The 21,863-nt window shown below is 46.3% G+C and overlaps 1 protein-coding gene across 3 annotated transcripts in view; it reads right to left on the reverse strand.

Annotated features, from left to right (window-relative positions):
• LAMB1 (laminin subunit beta 1) overlaps positions 1–21,863 on the reverse strand; it is a 72,476-nt gene that overhangs the window by 29,340 nt on the left and 21,273 nt on the right. For all 3 annotated transcript variants that reach the window (XM_059712817.1, XM_059712818.1, XM_059712819.1), the window contains exons 10-22: positions 19,835–20,023; positions 19,392–19,571; positions 19,143–19,255; positions 17,377–17,456; positions 9,374–9,509; positions 7,956–8,114; positions 7,007–7,134; positions 6,659–6,782; positions 5,607–5,811; positions 4,641–4,784; positions 4,212–4,443; positions 1,359–1,522; positions 175–399 (exon numbers count right to left, since the gene is read on the reverse strand). In XM_059712817.1, the coding sequence (XP_059568800.1) occupies positions 175–399; positions 1,359–1,522; positions 4,212–4,443; positions 4,641–4,784; positions 5,607–5,811; positions 6,659–6,782; positions 7,007–7,134; positions 7,956–8,114; positions 9,374–9,509; positions 17,377–17,456; positions 19,143–19,255; positions 19,392–19,571; positions 19,835–20,023 (2,079 nt within the window). The remainder of the gene's footprint in view (positions 1–174; positions 400–1,358; positions 1,523–4,211; positions 4,444–4,640; positions 4,785–5,606; positions 5,812–6,658; positions 6,783–7,006; positions 7,135–7,955; positions 8,115–9,373; positions 9,510–17,376; positions 17,457–19,142; positions 19,256–19,391; positions 19,572–19,834; positions 20,024–21,863) is intronic.

Consider the following 21,863-nt stretch of genomic DNA (forward strand, 5'->3'; position numbering starts at 1 on the left):
AGAAAGAAAAAAAAAGATCAGGCTCATCTTTCTTTTGCCAAACGAGGGCTTTTACCTCTCTGAACAAGGGACAAGTGTATTCCCAAAGCAAAGAAACACCAGAAGAAGGGGATCCCCCAGGAAGAAGAAAGCGGAAACCCTCCCAGTAAGCGACACAACGAATGCACATCTTACTCCGACAGTCCTGCTGGAGGGCGTCCCCGTAGTAGCCGAAGCGGCAGCGCTGGCAGTGCTCCCCTTCCGTGTGGTACAGGCACCTGAGGCACCTCCCAGTCTCCCTGTCACAGGCGTCTGGGTCGGTCGTGTCAATGTTGTGGTGACAGTGGCAAGGCCGACACGCCCCTCCAACATCAGAGGGATTGCCGAAGAAGCCCGGGGCACAGTCCTCGCATCTGGAGCCTATTGTTCAATGAAACCAAGCGCAATACTTTAGCCTGCGGACACAAAGGCCCAGTCCATCCACATTCCTGCCGGGAGTCGGCCAGGCTGTGCTCCTCGCCGCACTGATCACCCAGCTCGGGGGTCCCTCCCGCATCCTAGGGGGGAAAGCCAGGCTTCTGTAAGTAACACTGCTGCAGCCTGGCTCAGAGGCCACAGGGGGCATGGACACCTGGAGGAGTTCCGGCACAGGGGCCTTTAGCTTCTCACGGCCCAGGAATCGAGCAGCTTAGGAGCTAAATTAATGATCTAACGGGTAACGCTTAGCTTGGTGTTAAATCCTAATCCAAGGATTGTATTGCCTGAAAAATCACTGCTCCTGCCTGAGCAACCTGAAAAATGGGGTCCTTCATGACGACCAAATTCCCGAAGAAATCCTGAAACCACAGGTAAATGTTTACTGAGCTGTGGATAAGGGTAACTAGTATTTGAAAGCATGGGATCAAGTGTGAAATAAAAGGGAGTTTATTTTCACAACTCGCTACACTCCTTGAGTGTTGACAGATGATGTAAGTATAACCAACAAGAAGAAGGGATCTAGCGTTGGCTGACTCGGTGCCCTGGGGAACCCCTACATGATATTCTTTTCTTCCTTCTGTCCGTCCATTGGCCACATCACTCCTTTGAGAGTCTTCTGCTTGGAGCTGGCCAAGGGAAGGGAGAGGTCAAATGTAAATTAAAGTGTTCACAGGGATTTGTTTATGGATTCAAATGAGCTTGCTCTCCCGCTCGATACTGTAACATTATCATCATCGAGACTCAACAACAACTCTATCGCACGTGCCAAACAAGAAAAGAGTATCTTTTCAGATTCCCTTCCCTGGTAATGAAGGATGGGCTCATTCTTCATCTATTTCCTTCATTAACAACTAACTCATAGAAGACACCTCTCTTCCTTCAGGAGTTTCTACATGACTTACCAATGTACCCAGGGTTACAGACACACTCGAGCTGTAAAGTGACAGGATCTTGATAGCAGCTACTGGCAAACTGGCGTCCGCTGTCGGGACCGTCTGGGCAGGGACAAGGGCGGCAGTGATCTCCTGACCCAATGATGGGGTCGCCATAGTAACCCGCCAAGCACCTACATCAGTCACAAAAGAGAGAGGGCCCTGAACCAGACTTGTAAGAAACCTGCTACAAGAAAACGTCTTAGAAGCTGCATTCTCTGTTTGTGAACACACTTCCCAATGGAACAGTGGTTCTCAAATGTTAGTTCTAATCAGAATCCCCCGGAAGGGCTTGTTATAACTCAGACTGGTGGGCTTCTCCCGTTTCTGACTCAGGTGGTCCCAGGTAATGCCCAACACTGCTGGTCTGGTTTCACACTTGCAGGGCCATTGCATTAGGGTGCCACCCCTGGCCTCACCGGGACCCTCCCTACCTCCTTCCCAGGGAAAGAGGTGAGGTCTTATCTCCCCATGTGCACCCCACTGTCCCATCAGCGGCCCGCCTGCCCTGAGCATTCTGGTCAGCTCCCTCCTTGCACCGAGTCTGAGGAAGGGGTGGGGGGACCTGTGGTTGTCGGCCTCTGCCTCTGCCTCTGCCTGAGAGGGTGACATGCTAGCTAGCACACGGTGGATGTTCTGCAACCCAGCCTTTACCAGAAACAGAGCTGATAAGGAAGCGTTCTAGCTGCACTCTCAGGTGGTTTCAAAGTTGGTCAGGGGTGAGGAATGTTATTTATCAACTCCTACGTCCCATCTCCTCTCCTCGCAGATAAGGAGCCCTTGGCGGTTAACTGATTTGCAAGGCTTACACAACTCGTTAGTAACGAGCCAGGATTTGAATCCAGCCTCCTGGCTTTCAGCAAGAATTCTTGGACTATGTCATGCTGCTTCTCAATATGAATGGAGTTTAGGTTACTTGCTTACTTCCTATAACCTAAGAGCGTAAAGGAATTTGAAGATCATCCAATCCAACCTAGTTATTCACGAACAGAAAGCTGGATACTTGGAAAAGTGAGATCACTCCTCCAAGGTAATAAAGCAGGTCAGAGGCAGGACAGGGCCTGGAACTCAGGTCTAAGGATTTCCGATTCAGTCTGTTTTTCATATATATATATTTTTTTTTTCTCTTTTTTTGAGGCAGAGGTACTATTTTTTAAACGGGAGTGGGGGAAGATGAAGAAATAGAAGGGAAAAGCTGTTCAAAGGAAATTAACCATGTGCTGGGGGAATTGGTGGTGGTGGAGCAATTTCATACACTGGGTTTTGAGAAAGCTTTCTAGGTGAAATAAACCCAAATACATAATGACAGAAACGGAGTGTCCATTTCCTGGCTCCCCCTCCACTTCCCACGTCGGGGACAATCTGAGCCTGGAGCTTCTTTTTAAATTCATGGGCTTGATACTAATTATCTTGGAAGAGGAAAAGAATGATGAGAAATCGGCTCAAGCAAGAAGTAAATTACTTAATAAAGTTTTGTCATCCAAACTAGGGCTAAATATCTTTCCTCCTCCTACACTCTCTCGTTGTCCAGCAAGAAATCAAAACGCTTTACAAGTAAATCCAAGAACAGTCGGAAATATAAACCAAGCCATTCTCACGGGATGCTCTTGCAAAGACATTACACAGTGTGCTGATCGCGAATCGGCATGTGGACACCACCTTTGTTGACTGTGCTCCCCTCATAATCTGATTTTCTCATCTGTCTCATTTTCTCTAATTCATTTTCTATCTCCCATTGAAAAAATAATAGGAAACTTAATGCAGAAAACAAAAGAGGACACCAATATACTAATTTCTTTCTTCCAATCTTGTATAATTCTTTCCTTATAGCATTTTACAACAGTTTTGTGGTTGGAAGGAGTAATTTTTACTCAAAGAAGTAATCGCTGGAACCACCAATTCTTGAATATCCTCTAGCACAGAGCCAAGAGCCACACACTGGCTTCCATGCACGCCTTCATGCCATAAGTTAATCACATATTCATTTTTACTAACAATTTCTCTTTCGTGTGATGAGCGACTTTTGCACTGACTGAGGCGACTTGCTGAAATTTTAAAAACAAAAATCCCATATAGAGTGGACGGATATTAAAAGAGAAAATTTATTGACATGGAGGGTGAAGACCAGTACTAAAAAAAAAGGCAGGTTCTAATAGCACGTCTGCCTTTCTTAATTAGTGATGAACAGTTAAGTCAGCATGTCATTCTCTCATAGGGACTATTTCTTATCGAGCGCGCAGGGCTGTAATGTTATTAGAAGCACGTTTACGTCCCATGCCTATTACACCCAGTGCAGTGCTTTGCGTCCGTAACAACTCTCCCATTCACATCTGCTGACTGCAGAGCAGATCTACTTTTGCACATTTTATGTGGGCCGGTCTCCTGGAAACTATCGCTACATAAAATGTTTTAGAACACACACACACAACACACAGCTATTTCAAATGACTCATCCCATTTGGATTGGGTCTCCAGTTTGCCTGAAGTTAGGCATCAACATTTCACAATTCTCATCCTCCGCCAGAATCTGCTGGGACAGAGGTGATTTCCGCACAGATCTACGGCGGCCTCCAGGACGCCCCTCCAAGAGGGCAGATGCCCGCCGGCCGCGTCCCAGCCCCGGACAATGCCTGCCTGGCACACAGAAGGTGTAAACCAGAGAGGCACTCGGCGAATGACCGAGTTCCTAGAAAATCCTGACGTGTTCAGAAACGACCGAGCCATCTGGAGCCTGGTGAGGTTCCTTCTGTGGTTTCCCGAAGATGTTGACTCGGCCAAACATGATCTCTGTTCCCTTTACTTCCCAGAGGCGCGTCCACGTACCTTTCGCAGTGATGACCCGTGGTGTAGTCCTGGCAGCTCAGGCACTCCCCCGTCACCGCGTCGCAGTCGTCGGCGTGGCCGTTGCACTGGCAGGGCTGGCAGCTCGGGAAGCCCCAGTACCCGGGCAGGCACCGGTCACACTGCCGCGCGTACACCCCCGGGAAGCAGTGGCACTGGCCAGTGACGGGGTCGCAGAAAGCACTGACAGACCCCTGCGGGTCGCAGTCGCATGCTGGAGAGACACGCAAGCGGGGAGGCACCCTGAGAAACTCATCCCGTGCCAACACACCCGTCATGTCAGCTCCCGAGGATGCCCACGGGCGCCCGGGACCGACTCCCAGAGGGAAGCAGTGCCTCCGAGGCGGGGGGCAACCACGCCAGGGTTTGCCAGGTCATCTGGACGAGGACCTTACGGTCAGGTTAACCTACGTTTGCAGCCACTGGGGCCAAAGCCGAAGGTTCCAGGAGCACATCTGTCGCAGGTTCTTCCAACCACGTTCGGCCGGCACTGGCACTGGCCCCCGTTGGGGTCGCAGACGGAGCTTAAGGAGCCCTGCGGGTCGCACTCACAAGCTGCAGGGGAAACCGAGGTCACCACCTGGGACACAGCGGCGGCCCCCCCCACAAAGGGGGCAGCTTGTCACCCCCGGCTCCGACTTGGCCTGTCCCTTCCCTGGGGCTCTCTCTGGTCCTTCCTCCCTGACTCCCTGGGCTGACTCAGAATTCCCACGGAAACCAATCTCATCCCTGTGATGAGCAGGAGGGAAGCCACAGGACACACAGAGCTGGCAGACACAAGCCGTTTTTCTAGGAAGAGGCCATTAAGGTTTTCTCTCCTTCAAAGCTTAAACATCACAGGACCTTAAGACCAAGGCCCAGGGACCTCTGGGAGATGGTCCGACCTTTCAAAGAGAAAACCAAATTTCAGTTCTGCACTGCTCCTCTGACCCCGTCCCAGCGGCCCACCCTGCCCGTGGACACGCTGCAGCCTCCTGCCGCCCACGTGTGTGTCTTGAATATTGATTGCATTTGCAATGGGGCTTTATCACTGAAATATTCTTTTAAAAAAAAAATACAACTATTTTTTGTTGTTGTCCATCCTCAACCAAGGATATTTTTCCATTGATTTTTAGGGACAGTGGAAGGGAGGGGGACGGACACAGAGAGAGAAACAATGATGTGAGAGAGACACATCGACTGGTTGCCTCCCGCACGTGCCCCAACCGGGCCAGGGAGCCAAACCGGCTAAAGGCGAACAAATGTTGAGACACGATTTTTCCTGTGCTGACTGCCTCACAGGTATCTATACGGCGTGCTTTCCCACGTACCTCACGATGCCAGGTGTACTCTTGGCTCTCAAGAAAGAAGGGCAGAAGCAGCTGTGCTAACACCTACCCAAGCCTGTCTGGTGTATCAGCGCAGAAATGCTAAAGATTATGTTCCTGCAAACGTCAGTCATCGGCGTTTTCACAACGCTTCTGCTGTTCTCCAGACATCGGTATCTCTGAAAGATTTCCCAGGCGCCGTTGGTGACAGGCCCATCCCCTGAACCGCCCACGGTGAAGATGTCCAGTGACTGGCAGAACGGCATGAGGACAAGCTGTGAAGAAACGAGATCAGCAAAGTGTCGTCCACTGGTGCCCCGCGGCCACAGGGAAAGCAAGTAAACATGAAAACCCAGATGCTCCTTTGACTCTTGAAAAGGAAAAGTTCCATTCTTTCCATAAGCCTTCCCGTTCTTAAAATCTTCCTGCCAGAAAGAGTTTAGATTGATGGTTTTTGAAGTGTCATTTTTTAAAAAAAATATTTTTTATTGATTTTTTTACAGAGAGGAAGGGAGAGGGATAGAGAGCCAGAAACATCGATGGGAGAGAAACACCGATCAGCTGCCTCCTGCTCACCCCCCACTGGGCGTGTCCCCGCAACCAAGGTACATGCCCCCGACCGGAATCGAACCCGGGACCCTTCAGTCCGCAGGCCAATGCTCTATCCACTGAGCCAGACCGGTTAGGGCTGAAGTGTCATTTTTAAGACATTTCATATTTTCAGAAAGAATCAGAGGGTGGAGTTTTTGTTTTGTTTTGTTTTGTTTTAAATCCTCATTGAGGACATGCTTAGAGAGAGGAAGGGAGAAAGGGAGAGAGAAACACTGATCTGTTTCCTTCCACATGTGCTCCGATTGGGATCAAATCCACAAGTCAGGTATATGCCCTGAAGGGGAATCGAACCAGCAACCTTTGGGTGCACAGGATGATGCCCAAACAACTGAGCCACTCAACTAGGGCCAGAGGAGGGGTGTTACTAAGATAAATAAGCAAAGCATCCTTGGAGGTAGAAAGATGACTGTGCCTAGGCTCTCAGCACGACCCCTCCACCAACCCTCCGGGGAAGATGAGCACTTCCCGCCCAGCCTTCCCTGCGCGTGTCGGAAACAGCCCTGCACTTACTGAATCGATAAACGTGTAGGGACTCTCCACACCGCTATCGGAGGTGGTGTACTGGGGCAGCTCCAGCCTGACTGTGTAGTTCACGCCCTTCTCAAAGCACACGGGGCGCGGGAGGACGACGTACCTGCCCCAGATCAAGAGACAGCAACAAAAGTCAACCTTTAAGTATCCGGTCGGTCAGTCAGAGCGCTACGCAGCTCTTTCCGAAGCAAGCAAGTCAACAGTCAGTGTTTGCCTTCCACCCTGGCATGGTAACTGTACAACGCACAAGGCACGATGCCGAAAAATGGAGAAAATATTTACTTTGCATATTGGTCCTATTGAGCTGCAAACCGCTGTCACACTGACCTCGACCCAGGCGACAAGGACACCACCTGGTTGTCGTCATCAGGAACTGTGTTACCACACCGGCTGCTGGTTGGAATCTTCCCGGGTCGCTGCACTGTGATGACAGCCTTTTCCCATTGGTCAGGGAGCTAGAAGGAGAAACAACCAATCAAAAGGACCATCGTCCCTGGCCCACTGCTCCTGTTTATACAGACCTCTGCCAAGTTTCACTGGAGAACTCTTGCTTGCGTTTCTCTTCCCTCTTTACCACTTCCTCTGCTATCACCCCCGTTCCAGCCCTAATCCCTTTTCACCTGGACCTGAAACAGCTCCCCAACTGCTCTCCCTGCATCTCCCAGCGTCCCTTCCCACCCACGTTAAAACACAGGTCAGATCATGGCAATCCCCTGCTCAAAACCTTCAATAGCTTCCTCTTCATAGAGAGCCCAAGTTCATTCACTGGTGCTAGCATCTTTCCCACCAGCAGCCTGACCATTTCCCTCACACCCAGCTATGTGGGATGACTCTCAAAACTCTCCTCTCCGCTGCTCACGCTATTCCGGACTTCCTCGTGTCAGAATGTCATCTATGTTGAAGGCAAGGCCTGCGTCTGTTTCTAGGCAGCCCTGGCCCAGCCTCCAGCTGAGAGGCTCTCATTCTGACCTTGCAGTTAGGGGCCTGTGTCTGTGCCTGGGAAGTGCAGGCCCTGAGGGCAAGGACAGGACCTGGTACACTCTTGCCGCCACCTCAGTTCTCAGCAAAGTTAGGTGCCTGACGAGAGATTGCTAAATGCTCCTGAAATTGAATTCAAGAAAACTGTACATTTTCACTTCCCTGGAGGCTAGAAAGTCAGAGAGAAGTTCTCCTCTATTCCAGTATAACCTCCAAATTTCACAAAAACAGTGTCCATTAGAGGAAAGACTTCTCTACCAATATCCTCCCCATCCCCAATAATTCATGGGGGGTTTACCTGTGGCTCGTAGCGAATTAGGATTTCATACTCCATGGAGTAGGGTATGTTGTCAATGACAAACTCCAAATAAGCCCCTTCAGGCACTTGGACGAAGCCCGCTCCGGTCCAGGAGGGAATCCGGTCCTGCACGTACTGCCGCTCCACGATGGTGACCCCCTGGGGACAAGCAGACAGTCTTTATGCTTTACTTGCCGTGCAGTTCAATGGAATATAACAAAGTAATCTGAAGTCACCCAAAGGTGCAAAACTGTATTATTATGCCTATTTGTTGTAGTCACATTTTCCCAGTAGCCTATAAAATGTTTAATATATAAACAGCAAATTGGCTTTTTAGTTTTGTGGTTGAGGTAGTCTTGGGATATTGGAGGCGGGACTCAAAGGCCTAAGACAGACCTTCTGTGATATAACCGGTGGGATGAGCATAAAGGAAGGAAAGAGAACATCCTACATGTTGCTGTGAGCCAGTCTAGGAGTCACAAGGCATTTCCCAATTTTCTACGTCAGTCCAATATTTAGCGGATTTATTTCTATTTGTCTTTCTCATTGACATTTGTTTCAAGCACCAAGGACAAGTGAGGAAACGAGAGAATCAGGAATGCTCACTACAGATGAGTTCACTGTGACTGTCACTGAGGCTGAGAACTGACCAAGTTGAGCTGCTTAACTCAACACACATTTGGATTTGTTCACAGGGTGACATGGTGCCTGTGATTAGTCATCTCCAAAGAAGTCCTGCATTCCCTGTGTGTGTGTGTGTGTGTGTGTGGCTTTAGGACCTACGTTATCTCATCCTCAGATCTGGTCTAGCCTTATGAGGTGATCAAAAAAAAGGCAAGAAAATGACACTGGGTCTTCGGGGCCCAGGCTTTAAGAGACCTGATAGTTCTGTTTCCTCCTCCTTGGAAGCCAGGCGCCATGTAAAAAGTCTCACTATCCTGCCTCCATCGTGCTGTGAGGAGGCGTGAGACAGCTGCATGGAGAGGTCATGCAGAGAAAATCGCCCAGCCAGCCACCAGCGGCTTCAGCCACCCAAGCCAAAGTGCCAGACACACGGCTAAGCCACGACATGCTAACGGCTTATTCCACAGCAACAGAAAATGGAAACAATGTCCTCTCTGAGTACTCATACAGCAGATCAACAGCAACTGTGCAGCGCAAGTGGAAAGAAGATGGGAAGAAGAAAACGCACACAGAATCACCCGCAGACACCACAGGCCTTACTAGTGAATGTCTCGGGGTGTCTGCGAGCCACCTATTTATTTGGCTTTAAACATGACTGTTCCCAAGTTCGTATGGGCCTGATCCTTACTTTGGGCTCACCGGAAAAATACTTCTGGTTTGTTGACAAAATGTGTACACGCCGTCACTGCTTCCAAACGCCGCTTCACCGACCTGCCAAGCACCCCGCTACTTACGGGCCCAAAGTTGGCTTCTTCTGCTTCGTAGATGTAGTGATCCAAGGTGGTGAAGTAGTAGCCTGACTCCACTTCGTTGCACTGACGTCCGATCATGTGGGGCCGACACATGCACTGGCCCGACTCCGTGGAGCAGCTGGGAAGGAGCAGAGCGGGTCAGCGCGCTCGCCTCTTACAGGGGAACCCACTGGATGTGGTTGTACATCTGCCATTAAACACTAAGTGGGGTGCGAGATTCAGGTGGGATTTTCTTATTTCCTTTGGAAAATAAGTACTTGGAAAAACCATCTTCCGGGGTTAATCCCAAGCTCCGCATGACCTGGTCTTCCACGTTTACCTCCCCTGCCCTGTCTTCACTATGCCCTGTCCACACCATCTTGGGGTTTTCTATAAGATATAACAAATGTTCCTGTTTAGATTTTTTTTTTCTTCTCTTGCTGCTTAGATTGCTTTCCTAATTTTCAGCTGCAACCCCTCTCCTGGGCCTTAGACCCAACTCCTAGGAGGACAGTTCTGACTTAGCTGTCCCAGAGACTGGCAGCACTCACAAGGACAGCACTCAATGCCTCCCACGCTCTCTACTCGGGGAAACACCACCACTGAGTCAACCAAGTCAGAGACCTGGAAACTACTCTCTGGATTCCTTCTTCATATCAGTCAGGAACCAGCTTCTGCGAATTCGCCTCCTGCATCTGGTGCGTCTCTTCCCCTTTCCATGGGCTGCTCCATGCCTTTCTTCCTTCTCTCACTCACAGGAAAAGCAAATACGGTCTTCTAACTGGTATCCTTGCTGCCAATCTTCCAACTTCCCAACCTAAGCCACTGCCCCAGAGCTGCCCAAGTGCACCTCTCCAAGATGCATGAACTGCTGCCACTTCCTGGCTACAGTGGCCTGGGGAGGTGCCACGGGACTTCCACAATCTGCCATCTCTACCTTTCCAGCCTCATCTCTCCCCTCCGCTCCCCCACCCTGAGCTGCTTACAACCTCTCAAATGTGCCGGGGGACTCGGGACCTCCTGCCTTTGCTTATGCTGTTCTTCCAGCCTGGGACGCCCTTCTCCCTGACTCACCGGCAAAGGTCCACCTACTCTTTCCAGATTCACCAAGGGCTCCTGCTGTGGCACTCCCTGACCCTCATCCCACTCCATCAAATGCAACACCTTCTCTTTCATGCCACCACCTCCTTGCAGAAGGAAGGATGTATCTACAACATCTACAGCAAAGCTGTGACACGGCAGGTGTTCATTAAAGTTGAGGCCCTGTGTCTTCAAATCCTACTTATTTTTCAAAGCCCAGCTCAACTTTCATGAAGTTTTGTTTGGTTCCCTCCTCCTACATTCTCCACTGGTGCTCCCTGAGGCTTCCATTATTCCTTGGCTGTACCGTTAAGGCATTTATGGCCTTCTCTCTGTAGTATAATTATTGGCAGACCTATCTAACCCCCTCCTGGACTGCAAACTCCTTGAGGGCCTGGTCTGTGCCTTATTCACCCCAGCCACCCCGTAGGGCCTGGCCCAGGGCTGAGCACACTCAAACCCCTGCTCAACAGACAAATGCATGAAGGACAGGAGTTCTGAATTTTAAAAACAAACAAACGGAAAAAGAATAGGAGATTTACTGTAATAATACAATTTTAAAAAAATTAGTCCATTACCCTTTTAGGTAATAAAGGCCTCGGGATGAACTATAATTTATTCATTTTTGTTCTCAGCCTACGCCTGTCTTTCTCCTTAGTACCATGACTTTGTGTACATGGTAAAACCAGATTATACACATTCATTTTTACTTCATTAAAGTCATGTGGTTTGAAACGATTACTTTAAACCCATTCCCAGACGTCGTTATTTTTTTTCTCATCCCAAAGTTCATTTTACACCAAGTCTCTAAGTCCAAACGAAGTCTTCTTCTGTATATCATGTGAGTCGTTTTCACCCTGCGGGAATATGAACACTTAACGTCCCGTAGCCGATTCCCGGAGGAGAAAAGCTTGTTCCAATTAGGACCTAGCCCTCTTTTGGCCCAGTCCACCAACAAAAGCCACTGCCAAAAACCCAGGCACCAAACGCTACCTCCTATGGACAAAACAAAATCTTTAGTTCCTGCCTAGTTGATGACCAAGGGAACATATGTCCAAAACACGAACCCCCGAAGAAAAGAACTGAGTCTTCAATGCCATCACTAGAAAATAAGCAAATAAAGCTGAGGACAAGGCCAGTGGGCAGACCCCTGGTGTGGCCTCTTACCTGCATCCAGTTCTAAAGAAGAAACAGCGCAGGAGAACCCGACCAGGTGAAAGGAATTCCCTCAACAGCAGCCCTGGCACTCACTCCTCTTTGTGTCCACAGACCTGAACTGTTGCCACTGCGAGGCACGACTCCCATCCCACACTCACTCCTTAGCGAACTCACTCTTGTGGCTTTACCTGCCCCAGAGCAGATGGCCCTCACACCTACAGCTCTCGGCATTCATTCAGCCGTGCTCTGGGTGTGCACGTCCAGCCATGAACGGGACATTTCCATGGTTTGCCCAGCGGTCATCTCTAATTCATCTTGTCCCCACCTGCTCGTCGCCTCTCCCACCGATTTCTTACATTCAGCTCTGCTATTTCTGTCAGCAGATTTAAAATTCTTCTGATGTTTTAGGTGAGACATAACCTTCCCTTTTCTTTATCCCCAATATCCAAGTCTTATTTCAAGATGTTTCTCCACTCAGTTTCTGCTCATTGTCACTGCCACTCTCCTAGCCCAGTATGTCATCTTTCTATACCTGCTACTCTAGCAACCTTCCACACTGACCTCTTAAGCTCTTCTCTGCCCCTGCCCAGTCCATCCTGTCTACACTGCCAAACCAATCTTCCCACACTTCTTTCTCTGGTGCCCGCCTTTTAATTTCAGATCAGCCACACTCCTCATACTCTTCCACAAATATTTACTGAGCAAATATTGGTCCTGGAGGCTATGCTTGCTGGTGTTAATACTCTCACATTTTGGTCCATTGTCAACGTTCTTCTGAATCAATCCTTACTTCCTTGGTAAAGTCCATTATTTCTGGCTAAATAATGAGAAAGGAAAATGGGGAGGGAGGGGGGATGGTCCTTGTCCTTAAAGAAATTACCTTTTAATTTGGGAGACTAAAAAAATAAAGCAATTGACCAATACAGCAAATAAAAACGCTCTAAGTACCTATATAGAGCTACAAGCTAAGTACTGTGGGCTTAGAGGCAGGCACTGCTCATCTGATTAAGGGCAGCATCATGAAAGAGGTGGCTCTGAAGGTCGCAGAGGATCTTGACAGACAGACAGAGGACAGGAACGACAGGAGCAAAGAGGCTAATGGAGGAATGTGAGCAGAGATGGTCAAGATCAGACCAGATCTGGACCTTGCCACACTCACTCCCTCTCCGTGCCTTCAGCAGTCTTCTTCCTCACAGCTAGAAGGCTTTCCTGCCCACTTGTTACACCCCTCAAATCTCACTCATTTTTTAAAAAGCCAAGCTCAGAAGAGGGGGTGGGGTGGGGGGTAATGTGGGGGGTAAGGACACATATGTAATAACGTAATCAATAAAAAATTTTTAAAAAAAAGCCAAGCTCAAATGCTATCTCCTCCATAGTGAGACAAAAGATTTATTACGTGTAATTATCCTTCCCTGTGTTCAAGGAAAAATCATATTGGATAGAAATGGTACATTTAAAAGTTTGTATGTTAACCCCACAAATTTCCCCGTAACTAGATACAGATTTAATTCATTTGGATCAGTAAGGTAGAATAAGGATGTAAGATAAGATGAAATAAGTCAGGACTTACGGTAGGAGATTAATGACTCCAAAAGATGTCCATGGCCTGATCCCCAGAATCTGTGGGTATGTTACCTCACAGAGCTCAAGGGACTTTGCTGATGTGATTAAGGTTAAGGACCTTGGGATGGGCCCAATCTAATCACATGAGTTCTTCCAAGTGGAAGAAGAAAGCAGAAAAGCGGGTAAACGTTGTGACATGAGAATCATTTGACTCACAGTTGTTGGCTTTGAGGACGAAAGGAGAAGGCCATGAGTCAAGGGATGTGGGCAGCCTCTGGGAGCTGGGAGCCAGCAGGAAGACGAAACCTCATCCCAAAGCAACTGAATTCTGCCAACAACTCTGGTCAGCAGGAAACACATTTTCCTTTAGAGCCTTAAGATAGGAACATGGCCCTACCGAAATCTTCATTTTAGTCAACAAAAGTTTCTCATAAATACGGAAATTAGCAACTTGTTTAATTGGAAGGAACATTCTATTTCATTTAAATAGTGTGGAGCAGAGCAAAGACTGTACAGTTTTAACTTTTTTCTATTACTGAGAAACTGGGAGAAAAGTGAAAGTATAACAAGATCATTCATGAGAACCACCACGGTTCAACACTGATTTCTCCTCCATCATTCTGATTACAAATAAGAGTTGGTTCTACATTGATTAGCAGTCAGCACTACTCATTTTATCCAAAGTAGGATACTTTCTTAAGGGGAAGGAGCTGTCCTCTGCGATCCTTTTATGTCCAACTACCTAGAATTAACAAAGGGTTAGATGCCCACTCAATATATTGATGAAAACATATATTAATTTCTGCTCTTGTTTCAAAGTATAAGAAAGTTCATTTCCTCATTTATTGAGCACCTACAAGGCCCACTGTGCTGGGTACAAAGGGAGATTCAAGAACAAGAAAGACGCAATTCCTGTCTAAAGAGACCTTTCGAATACAAACAGCTATAATACATAGCCAACTAAAATAAGTGCGAAAAGAGATGCAGAAGTAATGTGTTGTTGAATGACCAAGTGAGGGCAGGGGACTTCGGTCTAGGAGTTAGAAGTCTTCAAGCCAGATATCAGTCATAAATTAATTGACGAAATGATTTTGAGGAAGGATACAAAGGTGTTTACATTTTTAAAAGTTTTTTTTAAAGCATTTATAAGTAGCATTTACCTAGCAACCATTCTTATTTATCCATTAAAGCAGGTTATCTGGTAGACAAAACTTCGTTAACCTGGCTTAGGTTATATTATTCATATTAATTAGGTCTTACTGCTTAAAAATATTCAAAAGTCCAGATTAGCTGTCAACATAATAGACCCGGATTACTAAGCTTTTATTGTTCTCCAAGAATCCTTTTGGCTCATTATACAAAACGTTTTAAAAGTTTTTCCACTTCACATGATTTTTACACTTAGTTCAGTCCCTGGCCAAAGTAACTAAGGCATGTTTGGGATCACATTTAGATACTGCCTTCTTCTCGGGGGCACATACGTAGTTTTTATATTTTAAAAATATTTTGTTTCTCAAATTCTTTAAGTCAATCGACATTTAATCAATACCTACTATGTGTCCAAGGTGAGGTAAAGGAATATTATCAGAGAGAAGATACTGATGAGTGGTTGCAACAAACCATTCATTTCGCAAGTATTTCCTGAGAATCTGCTATGCCCCAAGCATTCTCCAAGTGGAACCTGTGCTTCAAAGACTGGGCCTCAACCACTCCCACGAGGGTCCTTAGAGAAAGTCCCCTGGGAGCCAACTTGGAAAAGGATCTCGACAAAACACTGCAGGACCAGAGGCAACGCGAAAGGTTCTTTTTCCCATCACTCATGCCAAAAGATAGAGTGCCTCATGAATCATGTTAGAGAGATCAAATTACCTGCCTTAAAATTTTCACTAAAACATCTGCTTCACAAACTCTCTTGATTAGCACACTCTGGTTTTCACTAGTATACATTTTTTTTTTGCAGGAGACGGGAGGGGCAGCTCAGGGGTTGTGTATGGGTGGATTCAGAGACAGGAAACGTGTGTACAATAGAGAAAAAGAGGAAGGGAGTGGAAGAAATAGAAACCATTTAGGGTAAAGGAACATAGGACATTCCTGAGTTTATGACATAATTTGGAAAATTATGGGTGCCATTTTCACCTACTCGAGGAGTGTTCGAGGTGTGATGACAGTTTGGAACTGAGGAATAAGTCACTAAAGGAATCAGTGCATGTTCTGGGAGTCACAAAGGAAAGCCAGAGAAGTGGTTCCATAAGCAGGCAAGTAGTTGGTCTTTCCTTCCAGCTTTTATGGAATTATCCTTGCTTCCTCCCTTCTGGAGGTTTTCGAAGAATAGACACCCAGTACCGGAGTTCCAGAGGGCTACATACACGCTGTGCTGCGTTTGCTAAGCGTTCTGGAATAGGACAGACCCAAACACAGGCCAAACAGAACACGCTCTTGCTGCCTGGAATCCCATTCCCTCCCAGCAGACTTCCATGGTGTTGAGAAATAATCTTGTAAAAGAGTCAATTTATGAGTACATAAAGCTTGCTCAATGAATTCAGCATGTTCTCTCTGGGAAAGTTCAGGGCCAAGGAAACATCTGCCTGTTCTCTCAGCAGCCACTCACCCTATCTTTACCAGATGTTCTGAATCTGATCCTGTAACCAACGGAGACCAAAACTCTCTTCGACTCCAAGGTGGTTCATTAAACGCCCAGAAATTCAACATCTTGCCAAATGTGTATTATGATTAATTTCTGGTAGAGCTTCATGTCTCCTCTATTCAAGGAATACCAATGTATTTAAGTAACTAAAAGGTATTACATGTCATTTTCATTAATAGGCTTGGAAGCTGAATAAAATAAAATGAAATGATTCTTTACACAAATCAAAATGGGAGTTCATTTTTCATCTTATGGGTTGGTGAAAAATAAAATGATGATGCCAACTGCTGGTGGGAATAGAGAAAAGGGTACTTTTGTAACTGGTTTGTAGAAAAATAAATCAGCACAATCTGTCTGCAGAACAACCTGACATTCTATTAAAATAAAAAATGTACATCCACATTGACTTCGAAGTTCCATCATTAGGAGCCTAATCTATAGCTATATCTACATTCATCAAAATATATCTACAAGACTATTCACTGAAACATACTTAAAAAGCAAAAAGACTGGAAGTAAATAAATCATCGCACTTTCACATGATGGGGGTAGATAAACACATGCTGATATGAAAAAAGATCTCTAGATAAAAAAGCAAGTTGTGCAATTGTGTACATAACATCTATTGCTTTGATTTTCAAAAAATGTCAGTAACGTGAAGTGGGAAATCATGGGCTTTTTTTCTTTGTACTTGTCTCTTAAAAAATAAAACCTAACATGTTATTTTAAAAGAAATGAGAAGAAAGAAATTGTAATTTTTAACACATTTTCTGAGCACTATTATTGATGTCTACAGAAATACAAGAAACTGTTAACAGTGGCACTACTAGGTAATGGAACTTGAGGAGAGAAAGGACAGGATAGCTGTCAGAATTGTTTGAATTTTTTAGAACTACTAGAGGCCCAGTGCATGAAATTTGTGCATTGGGGTGTTGGGGGGGGGGTCCCCCAGCTCGGCCTGCACCCTCTCCAATCCTTGTGCAGGGATTGGGCCTAAACTGGCAGTAGGACATCCCTCTCGCAATCCAGGACCACTGGCTCCTAACTACTCGCCTGCCTGTCTACCTGCCTGCCTGATTGCCCCTAACCCCTCTGCCTGCCTGCCTGCCTGCCTGATCGCCCCTAACTTGCTCCCCTGCCAGACTGATTGCCCCTAACTGCCTCGGCCTCAGCCTCCGCCACCGCGGCTTTGTCTGGAAGGACGTCCAGAAGACGTCTGGTCTATCTGGTCTAATTAGCACATTGCCCTTTTATTAGTATAGTGGGCATACACTGTTTCCATCATTTAAAAAATACTGTAAAGGGAAAGCACAAAAACAAGGAACATCAACACTATTCAAACCAAGAAACATAAACGTATTATAAGGTTTCAAAGCTAACTCTTGGAACGAATACGTCTTTGAAAGCACTGAGACCACAGGGAAAGTAATGATCAGGCATTCAAACCAAAGGTGAACACACTCCTGAAGATCTCCTTCAGAGGATGATGTCACTCCTCCTGGGGGTCGGGAGGGCTTCCCGGGGTGACTGAGGACGACCGTGTAAGTGCAGCCCCACTCACCTACTGTTCAGGGCTCCTCCAAAGTCACAGTCACAAGGTCGACATCCATCCAAATCGTTGCTCAAGCCCCAGTGCTCTGGCTGCAGAACAAAAGATTAGACATCTAAAGGTGGGTTCCTGTAACTACACAATAGACTCAGCAAGAAACAAGTTATGGCGTGTTCTGGCTGTTCCACCGAGCGTTCATTTGCACCGGGAAAGAAGAAAGTCTACAAAAGAAAGGAGCACAAGTATTCTGAAATAAGGACACCCAGGCTGCAGGTTACAGGGGTCAGAGAGGGTTACACATAATCACACGATAGCCCCAGATGAGAGTAGTTTCTTTGCCCTGCAAATAGCCAATCGCCACGAGAAGGTAGCAAAGATGCCGATTTTCTTCAATAGAATTACTCTGGCAGTAAGAGAGTTTTGGCAAATGTTTGGCAGGCCTTTAAATTTTTCTTAAGTTCGGTCTGTCATAAACTCCATAAAGAAAGTTTTTCAGGGATTTGTTTATGTGGAAACATAGCCTAAAAAGCAAGGACTATTTTCACAACTGAAAGGTGAGGCGATCCCAGAGTCCTGGAACCACTGGAGATGGAAAGAAATGGGACAGAATCCAGAGAGGGGTAAAGAACTCTTATGCCTCAACATATGCATGCTTCCTAATGAGCAGATAAAAACCGGGCTCACCATTTAATTCAGACTTCCAGAAATTTACTTTAAGAATATGCTAGGATATATGCAATATGCGTATTTAGTGATCATATAGCTTGGGTTCAGTAGTATTTCTTCTCCCAAATTATAAAAGCAATCACAAAAATGTTGTAAGAGATATAGGATGATTTTTAAAAATTACTCTCATAATTATTCCACCTGGAATTCAGGATGATGAACTTTTGGGTATATTTCCTGCCAGATTTTGTTTTCCTTGATGAATTGTTTTCTACATAATCAAGATACCACTCATATCATGAGGTTTTGTTTTGTTTTATTTTTATACCACCATAAGCATTTCCTCATGTTGCGGTTATTTTCAGTGGCAACCAAATATCACACTGTATGGAAGCCCCCAAATTTACTTAACTATTTCTCCCCACTGTTGCTTCTAAGTTTTTTGCTGTGATTAATGAAAGATGCAATGATTTATTGGATGATCACTTCATTAGATACATAATATCTAATCACTATGTTATACACCTGAAATTAATATAATATTGTATGTCAACTGTAATAGAAAAATAATCTTAAAGATACTATGAGTCCTCTGGTGAATCCCTCTTTGTCCAATTTTCTGATTCTTTCTTTAGGATCAATACCCAGAAGTGTGATTACTGGGTCAAAGAATATGTGCATTTCTACAGGCTATTGATACTTAGCTCCAAATTTTCAAAAATTATAGCCAATTTGCATTTCTATCAGCAGCATATGAGTACCAGCCCTTCATTTTGTCTGTGTTAGTCAGCACTCCCATTTTTTAAAACTTGTATTAATTTTGTCTGTAAAAATGGCATTTCACTGAGGTTTTCTTTTACAATTCCGAGAGTGATGGTGAACAGCTTGTCAAAATTATTCCTTCGTAGTCGATGTGTCTCTCTCACATTGATGTTCCTCAGGTGAGGATTAAAAAAAATTTATTCCTTAGTAGTTCCTCTTTTGTGAAGTATCTACTCATGTAACCTTTACATATAAGGGTGATGACAGAATCTACAATAGGGAAAAGCATTCTCTATTAAAACATGTCATATTCACAAACTACCCACCCAATGCAATGAGGCTTTACCTACCACACACTGGTCACAATGCTGTCCTGTCACCAGACGCTTACAGTAGCAGTAACCACTCTCAGAGTCACAAGGATTCGCGCCAGGGATTGTTCCCAGAGGATTGCAAGCGCAAGCTTTATTGAAGATAAAACGAAGTAAAGAAACATAAACCAAGCGAGTCCGAAGCAGGAGTCTGGATTTAGAATTGCAAAGGAGTCTGGGACTTATGCACACATGAGAACTCCCAAACTTTTAAATGAATGTACTTACATTGGCAACCAAATGGATCTTCGGCACTTAAGCCATAGAAGCCTTCTTTGCAAATATCACAATGTTCTCCTTCCACGTATAATTTACACCGACACTGACCAGCAATGAGCCCAGCAGAAAAATCCGTGTAACTGTCACAGATTCCCTCATTCTGAGAGCCAGCCGGGTCACAGGTACATTCTAGCAAGAATGAAAAGCACCAGGTTACACAACGTGTGTTTGTATAAGTACATATATTCCCCTTGTCCTTCAAATGTCACAAAAATAGACTAAAGAAGGCTTTACTTTACTACCAAGTAAATTCCACTCCTGGCATCCTATGCAGCAGATAAAATAAGGCTGAGTCTCATGCCCATACGATGAGTTCCTACAGAAGGATGGTGACTACCACACTGTTCAAACCGAGCCCGACAGGCCCCACCCCAAGGCCTGTCCCCACTTACGTTCACAGAAGTTAGGATCTCGGACATCTCTCTCCGGGTGCTGATAGTAAAAGGGTTTGCACTGCTCACAGCTGCGCCCCATTGTGTTGTGCTGACAGTCGTCACACACTCCTCCACTGACGTTCCCAGTGGCCAAGAAGACTGCCATGTCAAAGTGGCATGAGCTGGAATGTTCGTTGCAGTTACACTCTGCGTGACAAGACCAATGTCAAGTGAAGCCTTTTGAAGTCTGTTGACCAATGGAGGGTGGGGGTGGCAGGAAGGAACCTCATTGTGGAAACTAGGGATGAAGTTCAGGCAAAACAGCAACAAGCCAGAAGGCGCTGTGGTGGAAAGGACATACCCACCGCTGCGTCACCTGAAATCCCGTGTCAAGCTGGAACCTTCAAAGTGTGGACTTTAGGAAAGAAACTCAACAACCTGCCCTCCTTGGAAGACAATGGGCTACAAAACGTTGAAAACCTTTGGGGGAAAGTCCCCGTGGGGGCTTCTTGGCAGGAAGGCTGTCACTGCCTGGAGGGCCCCTTTGGGTCCCGCTCGGGGTGGGATGGGAAGACGTCAATCGCCCCAGAGGATTTTCTAGGCAACATGTTCCTGGCACAGCCTGTGCGGGCCGCCAGCTTTGAGGAACATGGTCTGAAGGCCTGATTCACTTCCTCCCCACTCTCACCCCCACCCCAGGCCAGGCTCCTTAGTGAGAACTGAGGTCTGCTGAGCAGCCAGCTAGCCGGCTTCAGGGCAGTCTGTTCCTCCTCTAGCCTACTCGGCAGTCATCCTGGTCCAAGCCGGCTTTCATCATAATCTTCTCACTCTCACGATCAACAATCCCCCTGGATCCCTCTTATCATCTCACAGTGAAGCTTAACTCAGCGTGGCCCTCACGGGGCTTTACATTCTAGCCCAGTGATGGCGAACCTATGACACGCGTGTCAGAGGTGACACGCGAACTCATTTTTTTTTTGGTTGATTTTTCTTTGTTAAATGGCATTTAAATATATAAAATAAATATCAAAAATGTAAGTCTTTGTTTTACTATGGTTGCAAATATCAAAAAATTTCTATATGTGACACGGCTCCAGAGTTAAGTTAGGGTTTTTCAAAATGCTGACACACCGAGCTCAAAAGGTTCGCCATCACTGTTCTAGCCTCATCTCTCCCCATCACACATGTCCTGGAGACAGAGAAGGTGTCTTATCTGCTGATGTCTGCTCCGTGCCCAGCAGAATGTTGCCCTTGATACATTGGTTGAATAAAACCTTCGAATCATTTCCCAGCCTAGATGCTGTGGTGGTCACCAGATGTCCCTGGGGCCTTGTGCTAAATGTTGTTCTCCTTATCTTAACTCCCTCCCACCTTCTCCCCTCCCCTTCTGCTTGTTATCTAAACCAGTGGTTCTCAACCTTGGCTGCACATTAGAATCACCTGGGAATCTTTTTAAAATCCTGATTTCTGGGCCTATTCCTCCGGAAATTCTGTTTCTTTGTTACTAATGTTGTAGCCCCACCCCATAACAAAGAAACAGAATTTCCAGAGGATGAGGCCCAGAAATCAGGATTTTAAAAAGATTCCCAGGTGATTCTAATGTGCAGCCAAGGTTAAGAACCACGGATCCAAACAATCTTAACTATTCACCCAGGGACAGCTGGGGTGTATTACTAACAAAACCTGGACCACTCCAGCCCGCACTGCTTTCCGAACTTCTAGAACAGCCCTTCTCAGTGGGGGCAGAGGCAGACACGCTCCGGAGGGGAGGACAGTATATGGGAATCACTGCGTGTGGGGTTAGAAGGGTGGTGGTGTGCAAACACCTCTGCCCAGAGAATCCCACTGGGATGGATGGATGGATGGATGGATGGAAGGAAACCAGAGGCTGCAGCTGGGCTGGCAAAGAAACAAGGCCAAACATTCTACTCCATGGCCCAACCTTAATCATCTACCAGGCCAGACTTTTCTTTCATTTTTCTCTCCTGGGCATCTTGCCTTCAAAACAGGTAGGTACAATGTCAGGGACAACATCTTCGTCTTCTAC

This window comes from Myotis daubentonii, chromosome 10, assembly GCF_963259705.1.
Source record: "Myotis daubentonii chromosome 10, mMyoDau2.1, whole genome shotgun sequence".
Lineage (NCBI taxonomy): Eukaryota > Metazoa > Chordata > Mammalia > Chiroptera > Vespertilionidae > Myotis > Myotis daubentonii.